At 49.8% G+C, this 17,055-nt stretch overlaps 1 protein-coding gene across 1 annotated transcript; it reads right to left on the bottom strand.

Moving 5' to 3' along the window:
* Positions 1-14,665: 14,665 nt before the first annotated feature.
* Positions 14,666-15,337, bottom strand: LOC141124176 (N-acetyltransferase 8-like). The gene has a single exon (XM_073612253.1). The coding sequence runs from the start codon at positions 15,335-15,337 to the stop codon at positions 14,666-14,668; it is 672 nt and encodes a 223-aa protein (XP_073468354.1).
* Between the last annotated feature and the right edge of the window lie 1,718 nt (positions 15,338-17,055).

Here is a 17,055-nt window from a genome sequence, read left to right as displayed (position 1 = left end):
ACTAATGGGGGGTCTGTCCTAATGGAGGGGGGGTCTGTCCTGGGGGGTCTGTACTAATGAGGGGTCTGTACTAATGGAGGAGTGGTTTGTCCTGTGGGGGTCTGTACTAATGGAGGGGGAGACCTGTCCTGGGGGGGTCTGTATTAATGGAGGGGGGTCTGTACTAATGAAGGGGTGTCTGTCCTGGGGGGTCTGTACTAATGGAGGGGGGGGTCTGTCCTTGGGGGTCTGTACTAATGGGGGGGTCTGTCCTGGGGTCTGTACTAATGGAGGGGGGTCTGTCTTGGGGGGTCTGTCCTGGGCGGGTCTATACTAATGGAGGGGTGGTCTGTCCTGGGGGGTCTGTCCTGGGGGGCCTGTACTAATGGGGGGGTCTGTCCTGGGGGTTTGTACTAATGGAGGGGGGTCTGTCCTGGGGGTCTGTACTAATAGAGGGGGGGTCTTTCCTGGGGGGTCTGTACTAATGGAGGGGGGTCTGTACTAATGAAGGGGGGTCTGTCCTGGGGGGTCTGTACTAATGGAGGGGGGGTCTGTCCTGGGGGGTCTGTACTAATGGAGGGGGGGTCTGTACTAATGCAGGGGGGTCTGTACAAATGGAGGGGGGTCTGTACTAATGCAGGGGGGTCTGTACAAATGGAGGGGGGGTCTGTACTAATGGGGGGTTTGTCCTAACGGAGGGGGGTCTGTCCTGGGGGGTCTATACTAATGGAGAGGGGGTCTGTACTAATGGAGGGGGGCTCTGCCCTGGGGGGTCTGTAGTAATGGTGGGTGGTCTGTCCTGGGGGTCTATACTAATGGAGGGGGGGCTCTGTCCTGGGGGGTCTGTACTAATGGAGGGGGGTCTGTCCTGGGGGGTCTATACTAATGGAGTGGGGGCTCTGTCCTGGGGGTCTGTACTAATGGGGGGGTCTGTACTAATGGAGGGGGGGTCTGTCCTGGGGGGTCTGTACTAATGGAGGGTGGTCTGTCTTGGGGGGGTCTGTACTAATGGAGGGGGATCTGTCCTGGGGGGGTCTATACTAATTGAGGGGGGTCTGTACTAATGGAGGGGGTCTATACTAATTGAGGGGGGTCTGTACTAATTGAGGGGGTCTGTCCTGGGGGGTCTGCACTAATGGGGGGTCTGTCCTGGGGGTCTGTACTAATAGAGGGGGGTCTTTCCTGGGGAGTCTGTCCTAATGGAGGGGGGTCTGTACTAATGAAGGGGGGGTCTGTCCTGGGGCAGTCTGTACTAATGGAAGGGGTTCTGTCCTGGGGGTCTGTACTAATGGAGAGGGGGGTCTGTACTAATGGAGTAAGGGGTCTGTACTAATGGAGGGGGGGCTGTACAAATAGAGGGGGGGTCTGTACTAATGGGGGTCTGTACTAATGGGGGGTCTGTCCTAATGGAGGGGGGGTCTGTCCTGGGGGGTCTGTACTAATGGGGGGTCTGTACTAATGGAGGAGTGGTTTGTCCTGTGGGGGTCTGTACTAATGGAGGGGGAGATCTGTCCTGGGGGGTCTGTATTAATGGAGGGGGGTCTGTACTAATGAAGGGGTGTCTGTCCTGGGGGGTCTGTACTAATGGAGGGGGGGTCTGTCTTGGGGGGCCTGTCCTGGGGGGGTCTATACTAATGGAGGGGTGGTCTGTCCTGGGGGATCTGTACTAATGGGAGGGTCTGTCCTGGGGGTTTGTACTAATGGTGGGGGGTCTGTCCTGGGGGTCTGTACTAATAGAGGGGGGTCTTTCCTGGGGGGTCTGTACTAATGGAGGGGGGTCTGTACTAATGAAGGGGGGTCTGTCCTGGGGGGTCTGTACTAATGTAGGGGGGTCTGTCCGGGGGGGTCTGTACTAATGGAGGGGGGGCTGTACAAATAGAGGGGGGTCTGTACTAATGGGGGTCTGTACTAATGGGGGGTCTGTCCTAATGGAGGGGGGGTCTGTCCTGGGGGGTCTGTACTAATGGGGGTCTGTACTAATGGAGGAGTGGTTTGTCCTGTGGGGGTCTGTACTAATGGAGGGGGAGATCTGTCCTGGGGGGTCTGTATTAATGGAGGGGGGTCTGTACTAATGAAGGGGTGTCTGTCCTGGGGGGTCTGTACTAATGGAGGGGGGTCTGTCTTGGGGGGCCTGTCCTGGGGGGGTCTATACTAATGGAGGGGTGGTCTGTCCTGGGGGGTCTGTACTAATGGGGGGGTCTGTCCTGGGGGTTTGTACTAATGGAGGGGGGTCTGTCCTGGGGATCTGTACTAATAGAGGGGGGGTCTTTCCTGGGGGGTCTGTACTAATGGGGGGTCTGTCCTAATGGAGGGGGGTCTGTCCTGGGGGGTCTGTACTAATGGGGGGTCTGTACTAATGGAGGAGTGGTTTGTCCTGTGGGGGTCTGTACTAATGGAGGGGGAGATCTGTCCTGGGGGGTCTGTATTAATGGAGGGGGGGTCTGTACTAATGAAGGGGTGTCTGTCCTGGGGGTCTGTACTAATGGAGGGGGGGTCTGTCTTGGGGGGCCTGTCCTGGGGGGTCTATACTAATGGAGGGGTGGTCTGTCCTGGGGGGTCTGTACTAATGGGGGGTCTGTCCTGGGGGTTTGTAATAATGGAGGGGGGGGGGTCTTTCCTGGGGGTCTGTACTAATGGAGGGGGGTCTGTACTAATGAAGGGGGGTCTGTCCTGGGGGGTCTGTACTAATGGAGGGGGGGTCTGTCCTGGGGGTCTGTACTAATGGAGGGGGGTCTGTACTAATGGAAGGGGGTCTGTACTTATGCAGGGGGGTCTGTACAAATGGAGGGGGGTCTGTACTAATGTGGGGTTTGTCCTAATGGAGGGGGGTCTGTCCTGGGGGGTCTATACTAATGGAGAGGGGGTCTGTACTAATGGAGGGGGGCTCTGCCCTGGGGGGTCTGTAGTAATGGTGGGTGGTCTGTCCTGGGGGGTCTATACTAATGGAGGGGGGGCTCTGTCCTGGGGGGTCTGTACTAATGGAGGGGGGTCTGTCCTGGGGGCTCTATACTAATGGAGTGGGGGCTCTGTCCTGGGGGTCTGTACTAATGGGGGGGTCTGTACTAATGGAGGGGGGTCTGTCCTGGGGGGTCATTACTAATGGAGGGGGGTCTGTCCTGGGGGGTCTGTACTAATGGAGGGGGGGTCTGTCCTGGGGGGTCATTACTAATGGAGGGGGGTCTGTCCTGGGGGGTCTGTACTAATGGAGGGGGGTCTGTCCTGGGGGGTCATTACTAATGGAGGGGGGTCTGTCCTGGGGGGTCTGTATTAATGAAGGGGTGGGCTGTCCTGGGGATGGTCTATACTAATTGAGGGGGGTCTGTCCAGGTGGGGTCTGTACTAATGGGGGGTCTGTCCTGGGGGTCTGTACTAATAGACGGGGTCTTTTCTGGGGGGTCTGTACTAATAGAGGGGGTCTTTACTGGGGGGTCTGTACTAATGGAGGGGGGTCTGTACTAATGAAGGGGGGTCTGTCCTGGGGGGTCTGTACTAATGGAGGGGGGTCTGTACTAATGAATGGGGGTCTGTCCTGGGGGGTCTGTACTAATGGAGGGTGGTCTGTCTTGGGGGGGTCTGTACTAATGGAGGGGGATCTGTCCTGGGGGGGTCTATACTAATGGAGGGGGGTCTGTACTAATGGAGGGGGGTCTATACTAATTGAGGGGGGTCTGTACTAATTGAGGGGGTCTGTCCTGGGGGGTCTGCACTAATGGGGGGTCTGTCCTGGGGGTCTGTACTAATAGAGGGGGGTCTTTCCTGGGGAGTCTGTACTAATGAAGGGGGGGTCTGTACTAATGAAGGGGGGTCTGTCCTGGGGCGGTCTGTACTAATGGAGGGGGTTCTGTCCTGGGGGTCTGTACTAATGGAGAGGGGGGTCTGTCCTAGGGGGTCTGTACTAATGGAGTAAGGGGTCTGTACTAATGGAGGGGGGCTGTACAAATAGAGGGGGGGTCTGTAGTAATGGGGGTCTGTACTAATGGGGGGTCTGTACTAATGGAGAAGTGGTTTGTCCTGTGGGGGTCTGTAGTAATGGAGGGGGACATCTGTCCTGGGGGGGTCTGTACTAATGGAGGGGGGGTTTTCCTGTGGGGGTCTGTACTGAGTAAGGTCTGTACTGAGGTAGGGGTTCTGCACTGATGGAGGGGAGTCCATACTTAGTGGAGGGGGGTCTGTACTGAGGGGAGATCTGTCCTGGGGGGTCTGTATTAATGGAGGGGGGTCTGTACTAATGAAGGGGTGTCTGTCCTGGGGGGTCTGTACTAATGGAGGGGGGTCTGTCTTGGGGGCCTGTCCTGGGGGGGTCTATACTAATGGAGGGGTGGTCTGTCCTGGGGGGTCTGTACTAATGGGGGGGTCTGTCCTGGGGGTTTGTACTAATGGAGGGGGGTCTGTCCTGGGGATCTGTACTAATAGAGGGGGGGTCTTTCCTGGGGGGTCTGTACTAATGGGGGGTCTGTCCTAATGGAGGGGGGTCTGTCCTGGGGGGTCTGTACTAATGGGGGGTCTGTACTAATGGAGGAGTGGTTTGTCCTGTGGGGGTCTGTACTAATGGAGGGGGAGATCTGTCCTGGGGGGTCTGTATTAATGGAGGGGGGGTCTGTACTAATGAAGGGGTGTCTGTCCTGGGGGTCTGTACTAATGGAGGGGGGGTCTGTCTTGGGGGGCCTGTCCTGGGGGGTCTATACTAATGGAGGGGTGGTCTGTCCTGGGGGGTCTGTACTAATGGGGGGTCTGTCCTGGGGGTTTGTACTAATGGAGGGGGGGGGTCTTTCCTGGGGGGTCTGTACTAATGGAGGGGGGGTCTGTACTAATGAAGGGGGGTCTGTCCTGGGGGGTCTGTACTAATGGAGGGGGGGTCTGTCCTGGGGGGTCTGTACTAATGGAGGGGGGTCTGTACTAATGGAAGGGGGTCTGTACTTATGCAGGGGGGTCTGTACAAATGGAGGGGGGTCTGTACTAATGTGGGGTTTGTCCTAATGGAGGGGGGTCTGTCCTGGGGGGTCTATACTAATGGAGAGGGGGTCTGTACTAATGGAGGGGGGCTCTGCCCTGGGGGGTCTGTAGTAATGGTGGGTGGTCTGTCCTGGGGGGTCTATACTAATGGAGGGGGGGCTCTGTCCTGGGGGGTCTGTACTAATGGAGGGGGGTCTGTCCTGGGGGCTCTATACTAATGGAGTGGGGGCTCTGTCCTGGGGGTCTGTACTAATGGGGGGGTCTGTACTAATGGAGGGGGGTCTGTCCTGGGGGGTCATTACTAATGGAGGGGGGTCTGTCCTGGGGGGTCTGTACTAATGGAGGGGGGGTCTGTCCTGGGGGGTCATTACTAATGGAGGGGGGTCTGTCCTGGGGGGTCTGTACTAATGGAGGGGGGTCTGTCCTGGGGGGTCATTACTAATGGAGGGGGGTCTGTCCTGGGGGGTCTGTATTAATGAAGGGGTGGGCTGTCCTGGGGATGGTCTATACTAATTGAGGGGGGTCTGTCCAGGTGGGGTCTGTACTAATGGGGGGTCTGTCCTGGGGGTCTGTACTAATAGACGGGGTCTTTTCTGGGGGGTCTGTACTAATAGAGGGGGTCTTTACTGGGGGGTCTGTACTAATGGAGGGGGGTCTGTACTAATGAAGGGGGGTCTGTACTAATGGAGGGGGGTCTGTACTAATGAATGGGGGTCTGTCCTGGGGGGTCTGTACTAATGGAGGGTGGTCTGTCTTGGGGGGGTCTGTACTAATGGAGGGGGATCTGTCCTGGGGGGGTCTATACTAATGGAGGGGGGTCTGTACTAATGGAGGGGGGTCTATACTAATTGAGGGGGGTCTGTACTAATTGAGGGGGTCTGTCCTGGGGGGTCTGCACTAATGGGGGGTCTGTCCTGGGGGTCTGTACTAATAGAGGGGGGTCTTTCCTGGGGAGTCTGTACTAATGGAGGGGGGGTCTGTACTAATGAAGGGGGGTCTGTCCTGGGGCGGTCTGTACTAATGGAGGGGGTTCTGTCCTGGGGGTCTGTACTAATGGAGAGGGGGGTCTGTCCTAGGGGGTCTGTACTAATGGAGTAAGGGGTCTGTACTAATGGAGGGGGGCTGTACAAATAGAGGGGGGGTCTGTAGTAATGGGGGTCTGTACTAATGGAGGAGTGGTTTGTCCTGTGGGGGTCTGTAGTAATGGAGGGGGACATCTGTCCTGGGGGGGTCTGTACTAATGGAGGGGGGGTTTTCCTGTGGGGGTCTGTACTGAGTAAGGTCTGTACTGAGGTAGGGGTTCTGCACTGATGGAGGGGAGTCCATACTTAGTGGAGGGGGGTCTGTACTGAGGGGCGACTATAGTTGGTGGAAGGTTGGTGACCCCAACCTTAGTGACACCAATGCAGCTGCGGGCTCTTCTTTCCCCCCTCCCTCTCGAGCGCGCTGCTGTACTAGTGAGCGGTGCTTGCCAGCACAGCCGCCCACTATGTATCTTCCCCTGCCTTCATATGCCCAGGAAAGAAACAGAATAGAAAAAGGAGCAGAGAAGAGGATTGTGGGACATATAGTCTCGAGGACTGGCAGCCCCACTGTAACACAGAGACTGCAGCTCACACAGCATGCTCAGCTGAAAGGGAGAGAGAGAGCCAGGAGTCCGGGAAAGCTTTCAGGGAAGTACACACAGGACTCCAGAGGGAGAGGACAGTGCTGAGAGAACACCATCAGAGAGAGAACCCCGCTGCCCTGCGCCACCAGAGGGAAAGCCACACAGCCTAGCGCCATCCCTGGCGGAGAAAGGAATGGAGTCATTGCAGGAATACAGATCTGGGCTCTGCCCAGCGGAGTCGCCACGGGCAATTCAGAGTGAGCTGACTCCTGATCAGAGGAACCGTTGCTGTATCGCTGGGTCAGGTGAGAGGGCCGATCGGCCATTATCTACTAACGTCCATAGGAACTGCAGTCTCTGACCATCTCCTGTATTATATCTGCAGTCTCTGATCATCTCCTGTACTATGTCTGCAGTCTCTGACCATCTCCTGTACTGTGTCTGCAGTCTCTGATCATCTCCTGTATTATGTCTGCAGTCTCTGACCGTCTCCTGTACTATGTCTGCAGTCTCTGACCATCTCCTGTACTGTGTCTGCAGTCTCTGATCATCTCCTGTATTATGTCTGCAGTCTCTGACCGTCTCCTGTACTATGTCTGCAGTCTCTGATCATCTCCTGTACCATGTCTGCAGTCTCTGACCAACTCTTGTATCATGTCTGCAGTCTCTGATCATCTCATATCCTGTCTGCAGTCTCTGACCATCTCCTGTACTGTCTGCAGTCTCTGATCATCTCCTGTACTATGTCTGCATTCTCTGACCATCTCCTATATTATGTCTGGGGGCTCTTTCTAATAGACTCTCTAACAGAAGCCCTCTCTGTGTGCATCAGAGAGACCCCCTCCAGGTCTCATTAGTGTACGCTCTTCCTGTATTTTTTTTATTGTTAAAAGATCATGGGAGGATCCCAGGGTAACAGACTTCTTAGGGGAACATCTCTGTGTTTGAGTCATTGCCATAGATTTGTAAAGGGGAGGAGTTGGTAAGATGACCACGCCCATGTGGGGGCGCCAGAAATATTTCTGCACCCAGGCGCCGGTGACCCTAGGATCGGCCCTGGGTCTTGGCCAACGTGCTGCAGCTCAGTTTCAGGGTCTTGGCAATCTTCTTATAGCCCAGGCTATCTTTATGTAGAGCAACAATTCTTTTTTTCAGAACCTCAGAGACTTCTTTGCCATGAGGTGCCATGTTGAACTTCCAGTGACCAGTATGATAGAGTGAGAGCGATAACACCAAATTTAACACACCTGCTCCCCATTCCCACCTGAGACCTTTTAACACTAACGAGTCACATTACACCTTGGAGGGAAAATGGCTAATTGGGCCCAATTTGAACATTTTCACTTAGGGGTGTACTGACTTTTGTTACCAGCGGTTTAGACATTAATGGCTGTGTGTTGAGTTATTTTGAGGGGACAGCAAATCTACACTGTTATACAAGCTGTACACTCACTACTTTACATTGTAGAAAAGTGTCATTTCTTCAGTGTTGTCAAAAGATATATTATAATATTTACAAAAATGTGAGGGGTGTACTCACTTTTGTGAGATACTGTATGTTTTGTAGAGAAGAGTTTGTAGTGGTGTAAATCAATTGGGGAATTTGTACCAACACCATTTCAAAATTCTGTCAAACTTTTAAAAACCTTTTTTATTTTGTTGTTAATCTAATGCCGCGTACACACGAGCAGACTTTACGGCAGACTTTGCACGGCGGACGGGATTTCGTCGGACAATTCGATCGTGTGTGGGCTCCAGCGGACTTTGTTTTCTCAAAATTTGGACGGACTTAGATTTGAAACATGTTTTAAATCAATCCGTCAAAATCGAGTCCGGTCGAAAAGTCCGCTCGTCTTTATGCTAGTTCGACGGACAAAAAGCCACGCTAGGGCAGCTATTGGCTACTGGCTATGAACTTCCTTGTTTTAGTCCGGTCGTACGTCATCACGTACGAATTCGACGGACTTTGGTTGATTGTGTGTAGGCAAGTTTGTTCATTCGGAAAGTCTGTCGTAAAGTCCGTCCAAAAGTCCGCCGGGCAAAGTCTGCCATAAAGTCCGACCGTGTGTACACGGCATAAGTCTCCCTGTGGACAGGACATCCTCCCAATTCTCTTTTGACACCTCTAGAACTATGGTGCTCCTCATCCAACAGCGTGTTCTTCACTACTTTTTGATCTTTGGCCAGGGTATGTAAATCAAAAGAAATCCATCATTTAAATGAATAAGGTGTAGCCGGGTGCTGCTACCTGTGATCACCCCCCACCCACCACTTTTCCTGGCCACTCTGAGTTGCCGGCTGGGCTATTTCCTTCTCTTCTCCCTGCAGCAGGTGCACTGTGTGGGGAGAGCAGCTGGAGGCTGTCTCTTTGTGATTACTTCTACCTCTGCCACCGATGCAAAGAGCGAGCCAGAGCAATTCTGTGGAGTCACTTTACTAAAACTGGAAAATCTGGTGCAACTGTGCATGGTAGCCAATCAACTTTTAACTTCAGCTTGTTCAATTAGCTCTGACAATAAAAAACATGGAAGCTGATTGGTTTCTATGCTGAGCTGCACCAGATTTTGCACTCTCCAGTTCTAGTAAATCTCTCCCTGTGTATTTATCCCTGCCCCCCCCCCCCCCCCCACACCTCCTTCTGTCAGCAGCAGGCTTGCTGTAATCCCTGGTTCACCGGTTCACTGACCGAAGCCCCCCCCCCTTCCTGGCAAGCAGCAGGAGGGGCCAATAGGGAGAGACCAGAGGGGCATTATGGGGCATGTAGTCCTGGGAATCGCACTGCCTATAGGGAGCTATGGGGCTCTGAACTACAAACCCCACAGAGATTTGTATAAAGGAGGAGGAGAGAGCAAGAAGTTGCCTGGTCAAATTCCACGGGAGAGTTCAGTATTCCTTGGTGGAGAGCTACTTAGAGGAACGTGTGATACAGTGCCCTCCCAGAAAGAGAGACTAAGCCACGGAAAAGCCGTCAAAGTGAATATCATGTGGGGAACCAGAGAGTCAGAATCATAACTTGAGCAAGAAGAAACAGAGCCATCGCTGGGATACAGACTTTGCAGTGCCACCTGAGCAGACACCAATTGTGTCTCTCACCAGACCGGTGTTGCTGGATCTGGTGAGAGGGCCTTGCGACCCCTACCCAGGGCCGTCTTTAACGCAGGGCAAACGGGGCACCTGCCCTGGGCCCAATCTTGTTGGGGGGTCCAAAGCATTAAACCCACTCTACCCGCGAATTGGGGCCCCCGATGATGGCTTTGCAGAGCACACAGAGGACACGGGAGGCAGTATTCCCGAGCTAGCCAGCAGAGGGGGGGGGGGCAGGAGCTCCACTGATGCTCTGACCCCCCCAAAATGCAGCCTGTATGCTCAGAACAGTGTGGCTGTAGTGAGAGTAGTGATCGGAGTGGGAGCGTCAGTGGAGCTCCCGGCCCCGCCCCCTGCCAGGAGCTCCACTGATGCTCTAATCCCACCCCATGCCTGTATGCTCAGGGGGGGAGCAGTTGTAGTGAGACCAGAGAGTGGAAGCCACGCCCCCGGACCCGCGAATGTATGCAGTTTGCTCGGATGGCCAGGTATGTCCTTACACCCATAAAATGCCTGACTGCTGAAACTCTGAGCTGTGTTATTCAACTGTAAAGCTTTGCATTGCTGAAAGTTCTCTGACCATCTCCTGTATAATGTTTGCAGTCTCAGATTGTCTCCTGTATAATGTCCACAGTCTCCGATTGTCACCTGTAGTATGTCCGCAGTCTCTGATTGTCTCCTGTAGCATGTCCACAGTCTCTGATTGTCACCTGCAGTATGTCTGCAGTCTCTGATTGTCTCCTGTAGCATGTCCGCAGTCTCTGATTGTCACCTGTAGCATGTCTGCAGTCTCTGAAATGTCTCCTGTAGCATGTCCGCAGTCTCTGATTGTCACCTGTAGCATGTCTGCAGTCTCTGATTGTCTCCTGTAGCATGTCCGCAGTCTCTTACCCTCTCCTGTAGTATGTGGATTAATGTGCCAGTTTACTTGCTCAATTATTTGGGATTGCTCCAGTGCTCAGTGAGTGGTAATAATGTGCATTAACCTGTAGCAACCAATCAGTGAACAGTAGTAATCTGCTGTAATCTCTAGCAACCAATCAGTGAGTGGTAATGATGTGCTGTAACCCCTAGCAACCAATAAGTGAGCGCTAATAATGTGCAGTAACCTCTAGCAACCAATCGGCAAGCAGAAATTATGTGTTGTAACCTCTAGCAACCAGCCAGTGAGTGGTAAGGATAGGCTGTAACCTCTGGCAACCAATTGCAATCGCTGTGTGATCTGCTGGGGTAAATTGATTTTGAGTTCACCTGCTATTTTTCGTATGTCTCAGAATGGAAAGGGGGGGCAAGAAAATGTTTGCCCAGGGCCCAATCAATATCAAAGATGGCCCTGCCCCTACCTGCTATCACCGCTAGAGGTTGAACCTTAGGAACTACCTAAACAGCTACTTTATAGCTACTGTACTGCCTGCAGGCCTTGTTGACTGCCTTAAAGTGCACCAATGGTTACTGGGCCCCAACGTTTAGCCGGCTGAAGAATCAGGACTCAAGACTGCCCCTAACAGTTGCTACCCATAATTTTTTTGGCCGTTTTTCCTTAGTTAAGAGGTGCCTCTTAGGAGACGCTGCACAATACCCCAACAAATCCCTTAGGGTCCCTTAGTAGTAGTAGTGTCACTCATACCGCATTTAATATTTATTTACATTGTTTATTGCACATTCACTAATATCCATACTGATTTTAGTTAATAGTATAGAACCTGATCCTAGTCAGTTAGGCGTAGTTATTACTCAATGTTCAGATTTACCTGCTGTGTGCTCATTTATGTTCTACTGCTGTTCATACAAAACTTATATCAATACATTGAGTGCAAAATAAACTTTTTCTCCCCAAAATTGTGATGTTATTTAAGTTCTTTTAAGTGTGTAAGAAGCCCAATGGCACCTGTAGTTTACTGCTTGACTGTATCTTTCACCTTGGCCTACAGTATGCAATGGTGGCGCCTTCAGGAACCAGTAAAGAAAGAGTGGGCAGCACAACGCTGCTTGTATGGCCTTCTGGTACTTCTCAGAACATGTAAATCTTGAGGCTATGTACTGTAGGTCCTCTTTATGAAATCACCTTGATTAATTATGTGCCCTGAAAAAAAATGGTTAATTGTCTGACTCTGCAGAAAAAAGTGACACAGTCAAGACCAGAAAAATAAGTTGCTTGCATGCATACATTATCGAAAGGTTATCTAAAGAGCACATTAACCACTTCAACCCCGGAAGATTTGGCTGCTGAATGACCGGGCCATTTTTTGCGATTCGGCACTACGTTGCTTTAAATGACAATTGCGCGGTCGTGCGCCATTGCACCCAAACAAAATTGACGTCCTTTTTTCCCCACAGATAGAGCTTTCTTTTGGTGGTATTTGATCGCCTCTGCGGTTTTTATTTTTTGCGCTATAAACAGAAAAAGAGCGACAGTTATGAAAAAAAAACACAATATTTTGTACTTTTTGCTATAATAAATATCTCCATTTTTAAAAAAAAAAAAAGCAAATTTTGTCCTCAGTTTAGGCCGATATGTATTCTTCTACATATTTTTGGTAAAAGAAAAATGCAATAAGCATATATTGATTGGTTTGCGCAAAAGTTATAGCGTCTACAAAATAGGGAATAGATTTATAGCATTTTTATAATTATTTTTTTTTTCACTAGTAATGGTGGCGATCTGCGATTTTTATCGGGACTGCGACATTATGGTGGACACATCGGACACTTTTAACACATTTTTGGGACCATTGGCATTTATACATCGATCAGTGCTATAAAAATGCACTGATTACTGTACTAATGACACTGGCAGGGAAGGGGTTAACACTAGGGGGGCGATCAAGGGGTTAACTGTGTTCCCTGCTACGTGTTTCTAACTGAAGGGGGAGGGGACTGACTTAGAGGAAGTGACGGATCGTGGTTCCTAGCTAATAGGAACACACAATCTGTCACTCCTCTCAGAAGAGAACAGGGATTTGTGTGTTTACACACACTCGTCCCTGCTCTGCCTCTCGTGCCCGCGATCGCTCGTGGCCGGCAGTCATTGCGACTGTCGGCCACAAGCATTGGCACTCCCGCTGTGCTGCCGGCACATGCGTGCGCCTCTGGCGGCGCGCGCGCCCCTGCTATTCCGGTCCCGCAAGCCCAGGTATAGCTACGAGGGCTCCCGGGATCGTGCCGACCTGCCGCAGTAAAATGACGGCGGCTGGTTGTCAAGCGGTTAACAGCAAGGTGCAACTGCAGCAAAAAAAAAAAATGTTTGTTGCAAAGAGGTGCAATGGTTATTCAAAAACCACGGAAGACTTTCTTTTTTCCGTAAAAAACAATTGTGGCAATGACAGCCCCTGTCAGTTTTTTAGCTATTTGTATGTCATTACGAAGATTAATCTTGATCTTTAACCTCAGAAGAGATTTCCCTCCTCTCCACCCCTCCTCCCCTCCACTGCCAGAATAGGGCTGTATTTTGTTTGTTTTTTCGCATTAAAAAAGTGCCCCCCTGCACTTCATTTACCTAGGCCAGTGATGGCGAACCTTGGCACCCCAAATGTTTTGGAACTACATTTCCCATGATGCTTGTGCACTCTGCAGCGTAGTCGAGCATCATGGCAAATGTAGTTCCAAAACATCTGGGGTGCCAAGTTTCGCCATCACTGGCCTAGGCAAATGACATACATTATCCTCTCTTATACCTACTAGGATATATGATGTTCATATTCCAGGAGGCATAACGCTTCATTCAGAAAGAAGAAGGGGTGCCTGCCTAATGCTGCATTATCAGGTGGTGTGCCAGCTGAACCAGGAAGAACCAGCCTGCCTCTTAATGATGTCACAATCAACATGGCGGCGTGGGGCCAAGAGCTGGCAGAATACAAGTGGATCTCAGTGGGACAAGGCTGGACCTCTGGGTGGCTGAGCATCAGAAATATTCCACCCGGACCACCCAGACCAAAGATCTGCTTTAAAGCTGGGGTCCACCTATCTATCGTTTTTTTTTTTTTTGAGTTCATTCACAAACTTTTCTTCTCAGCATTACATACTCACATATTGTGTGTAATATGTCCGCCTGTGTCAGATTTCGTCGGAAAGAATAACTTATATTATTCACTGCAGGCGGTTTCCATCTTCATTGTGGCCATTTGAAGCCCACAAGCATTTATTTCCTGGATGTGGTGAATGCTGTGCTCCCAGCATTCACCGCTCGTTCCTGCACATGCTCAGTGGCATCCTGGGAAGCCTGAGACTAGCTCCCAGGAGTCTGGGAGAGGCTAGAAACACGCCTACTCCCACGGGAGGAGAACCAGGAAGTGCAAAGAAGAATAGAAAAATAAAAGGTAATTACGGCGATTTAAATTTTTTTAAACGGCATGTCAGCATCTAGGCAAGGAAGAGAATACATACAGATATTGTTCAAAATTTGGGTGGAACCCCGCTTTAACTTCCTATACTGAAAACACAATACGAAGTAAGAAAAAATCTCTCCAAGGAGAAGGAAATGCCCTGTAGGACAGGTGTCCCCACTGGAAGATTTCCCTTCTATTCCTGTTTTGGTGACAATCTCAAAAATCTGAATTATCCATTACTTTCAGTATTTCAGGCAAAATAATGTCAACATCACAACTCAATTGCAAGTTACAGTAGGAGACTGTTTAATGCATTTAACTTTTCATTGTATAGGCTTTAGAGCAGGAGGCCACACATGGTACATCTACTATCCATGATAAAAAAGTACAACAACTAAAGAACATCAATGGCTAGAAAAATATCTATGGCTAGAAACCTATTGAGTGGTCATATGAATCCTCATTCCAATAGAATCAATATGGAAGTACAGTTAACATACGATATAATGTCTTTGAAACTATACATAGAAGAATATATTTGTCCCATAACCATGGACAGTTGTACAATGTCCTGATACCTCTCAGCATGCCCTGGTAGAGTAACTCCCATGATGTTTATCAGCTATTAAAACCAAAGGTGATCAATATGGTGCTGTACGGTGGTTTAAAAAGCTTTCTGGCTGCTAAAAGTATATGTTTAAAAAGAATATGTGATTTATCTCTGAACAGGAATGTCATACTGGTAAAACAAAGTTCTGAAGTCAATGAATTTTGCAAATGTAAATGGTGCATAGGCAGTGGTGGTTCTTCTGAAGCCCATCTTTAGATATAACTTTGAGGCATCGTACTGAGATAAGGAGGTGCTTAACACCACTGCACTACTGCCTCTCTTCCGGGCATAGTCGATGACCGTGCTACACAAGGCCTTAGCGATCCCCTTCCCTCTGTGTTTCGTGGGAACAGACAATCTCTTAAGCTCCACTTGGTTTTCTCCAGTGGGAGAATTTGGAGGAATGGCAGCAACCATTCCCACAACTTCCCCTGCCAGCTCTGCCACCCAGAAGCAGTAACCATCCCGTTGTAGGTAATATTTACAGATATTCATCATGTCCGTGGCTAGGCTATCTGCAACATAAGTACCATACACATGCCTGTTTGTGAGCCATAGTCCTGCTACACTGAGAGATACCACCATGGTGGAGAGGAGGTAAGACCCCGTGGTCTGTAGCAGTGCCAAGAACACAGCCAGCAGCAAAGCCCAGATGTGAGGGAGACTGAGAGTATGAAAGAAAGCAGTCTTGGTGTGTTCTTTAATGCCTCGGGAAAAGATATCTCGGACCACCTCATAATCGGAGTCCTTGTACAGCCGAATAACGTAGTCAGGCATGGTCTCCTCCTGGAAAACAAAGTTTATACGTAAACTTCATAAAACTTCTAATCAAGACATGGAATGTTCATAGTCAAGGACTACACACTAAGAATAAAGACTATTAGCATGTTGATGAAGGAACCAGGGAAGGCAAAATATAAACGTATTAAACTTCAGTTTTAAATAATAATAGGACTGCATGCTATGAAAATTTGTATTGTGTAATTTTTGGTTGGCATCCTTTGCATCTACCAGCACAGTAGGGAAATTGAAACACATAGATATTGATAAAGGACAGGAAGATGTACACTTTTACATCCTGCCTCGTTCACACCTCAGCGATGTCACACTTTTTCACACTTATTTTGAGCGGTTTTTGTGGCGCACTTTTGGAGTGGCACCATTGACTGACTTTGAAGAGGCCTCCCTCCACTCTAAAACGTGCCAAACAAGCTCATGTACCGGGTTTTGGCACAAAGACAGTCGTGTTTGGCGTTGCATGTTGTGCTGTGATTTTTGCCCGTTTTGTCATGTGACAATCACAGCAAAATTGCACCGCATTTGGAGTCCCATTAAGAAATAATGGCACCACAAGCGCCTTGCATGTTCTCCTGTGATTCCAATATGTTCAAGTGTGAACGGGGCCTTATAGAGTTCTCAACAGCCTCTCATTTCTTCATTCCTGTATATAATCTAGATCTCTCAGATTACCTTTCTGGCATATGGAGTGAAAGATCCAGTTAAAGCTGTTGAGGGTAAACCCCAAGCAGATAAAGCCTTCTGCACATCAGTACCAATTGGTTCCCTTTTACCTAGCAGGACCCTGTGCCCTGCTCCCTACAATACACCTCTTGGTGTATGGGCAGCCAATAGAAAAGGCTGTGGTGCCTGGCTGCCCAAGCGTGTGCTGTGCCTTGACAGGGGCGAGGGTCTTTAGCATTGTGTAAGTTCTAACCCAGAGCCAACCTGGAACTTGTTGAGGGGTTCCATTGGGTGAATGTAGTAATGCAGGGAGAGATGGAGGTAAGTATAACGATCAAAGCGTGCCTGCTATCCAGCCCTGCCTATTATATTTCCCCAAATAGGCAAAATACAGGTACACTTTAAAGTGAGTCTATACCCCATTAAAACGTTTTTTAAAAAACAATTAAGGGGTAAAAGAATCCTTCTCTTACTCTTATTACCCAGAAAAGCCTCTTTTGTGCCCCTCTCTAATTAACATTTTTTATTAAAGAGAAAGAAAATTACATAGTCGAAAGATCATAGATGCAATGTTGTACAAAATATGGATAACCGTTGCAAATCGGTCCACAATGGACCAAGATTTTAACCTTATATCAAAAGCATATCGGACTATATGGAGTATTAAAAGGTGTAATCTTTTAGCAGAGATTATTGCATATGAAATAGGAAACAAAACCATACAGTAAAATAGAATGAAACAATAGTAGAGAACAATCAGTGAGGATTCTTGGTGAGGGTGTCTAAGGTCAGAACAGTCCAGCAGTGCCACTGCAGGACTCAACGCGTTTAAGTGGAACGTAGAACAGTTGGTAGGGGGAGTAGTCGGTCAATGATTTAACCATCTGCAAATGGGAAGACACAGCAACCAGTAGAGCGGGGGGGGGGGGGGGGGTTTCACCCAGTGTCTAATTGTATATAATAGTCAAATTACCAGAAAACCAGCCAGGGAGACCACATTTTATAGAATTTTTCAGAGGATTCCCTAGCAATGG

This window comes from Aquarana catesbeiana, linkage group LG01, assembly GCF_042186555.1.
Source record: "Aquarana catesbeiana isolate 2022-GZ linkage group LG01, ASM4218655v1, whole genome shotgun sequence".
Classification (NCBI taxonomy): domain Eukaryota; kingdom Metazoa; phylum Chordata; class Amphibia; order Anura; family Ranidae; genus Aquarana; species Aquarana catesbeiana.
Note: the sequence above shows the minus strand (reverse complement) of the source record. Positions and strands in the feature narration are given on the sequence as shown.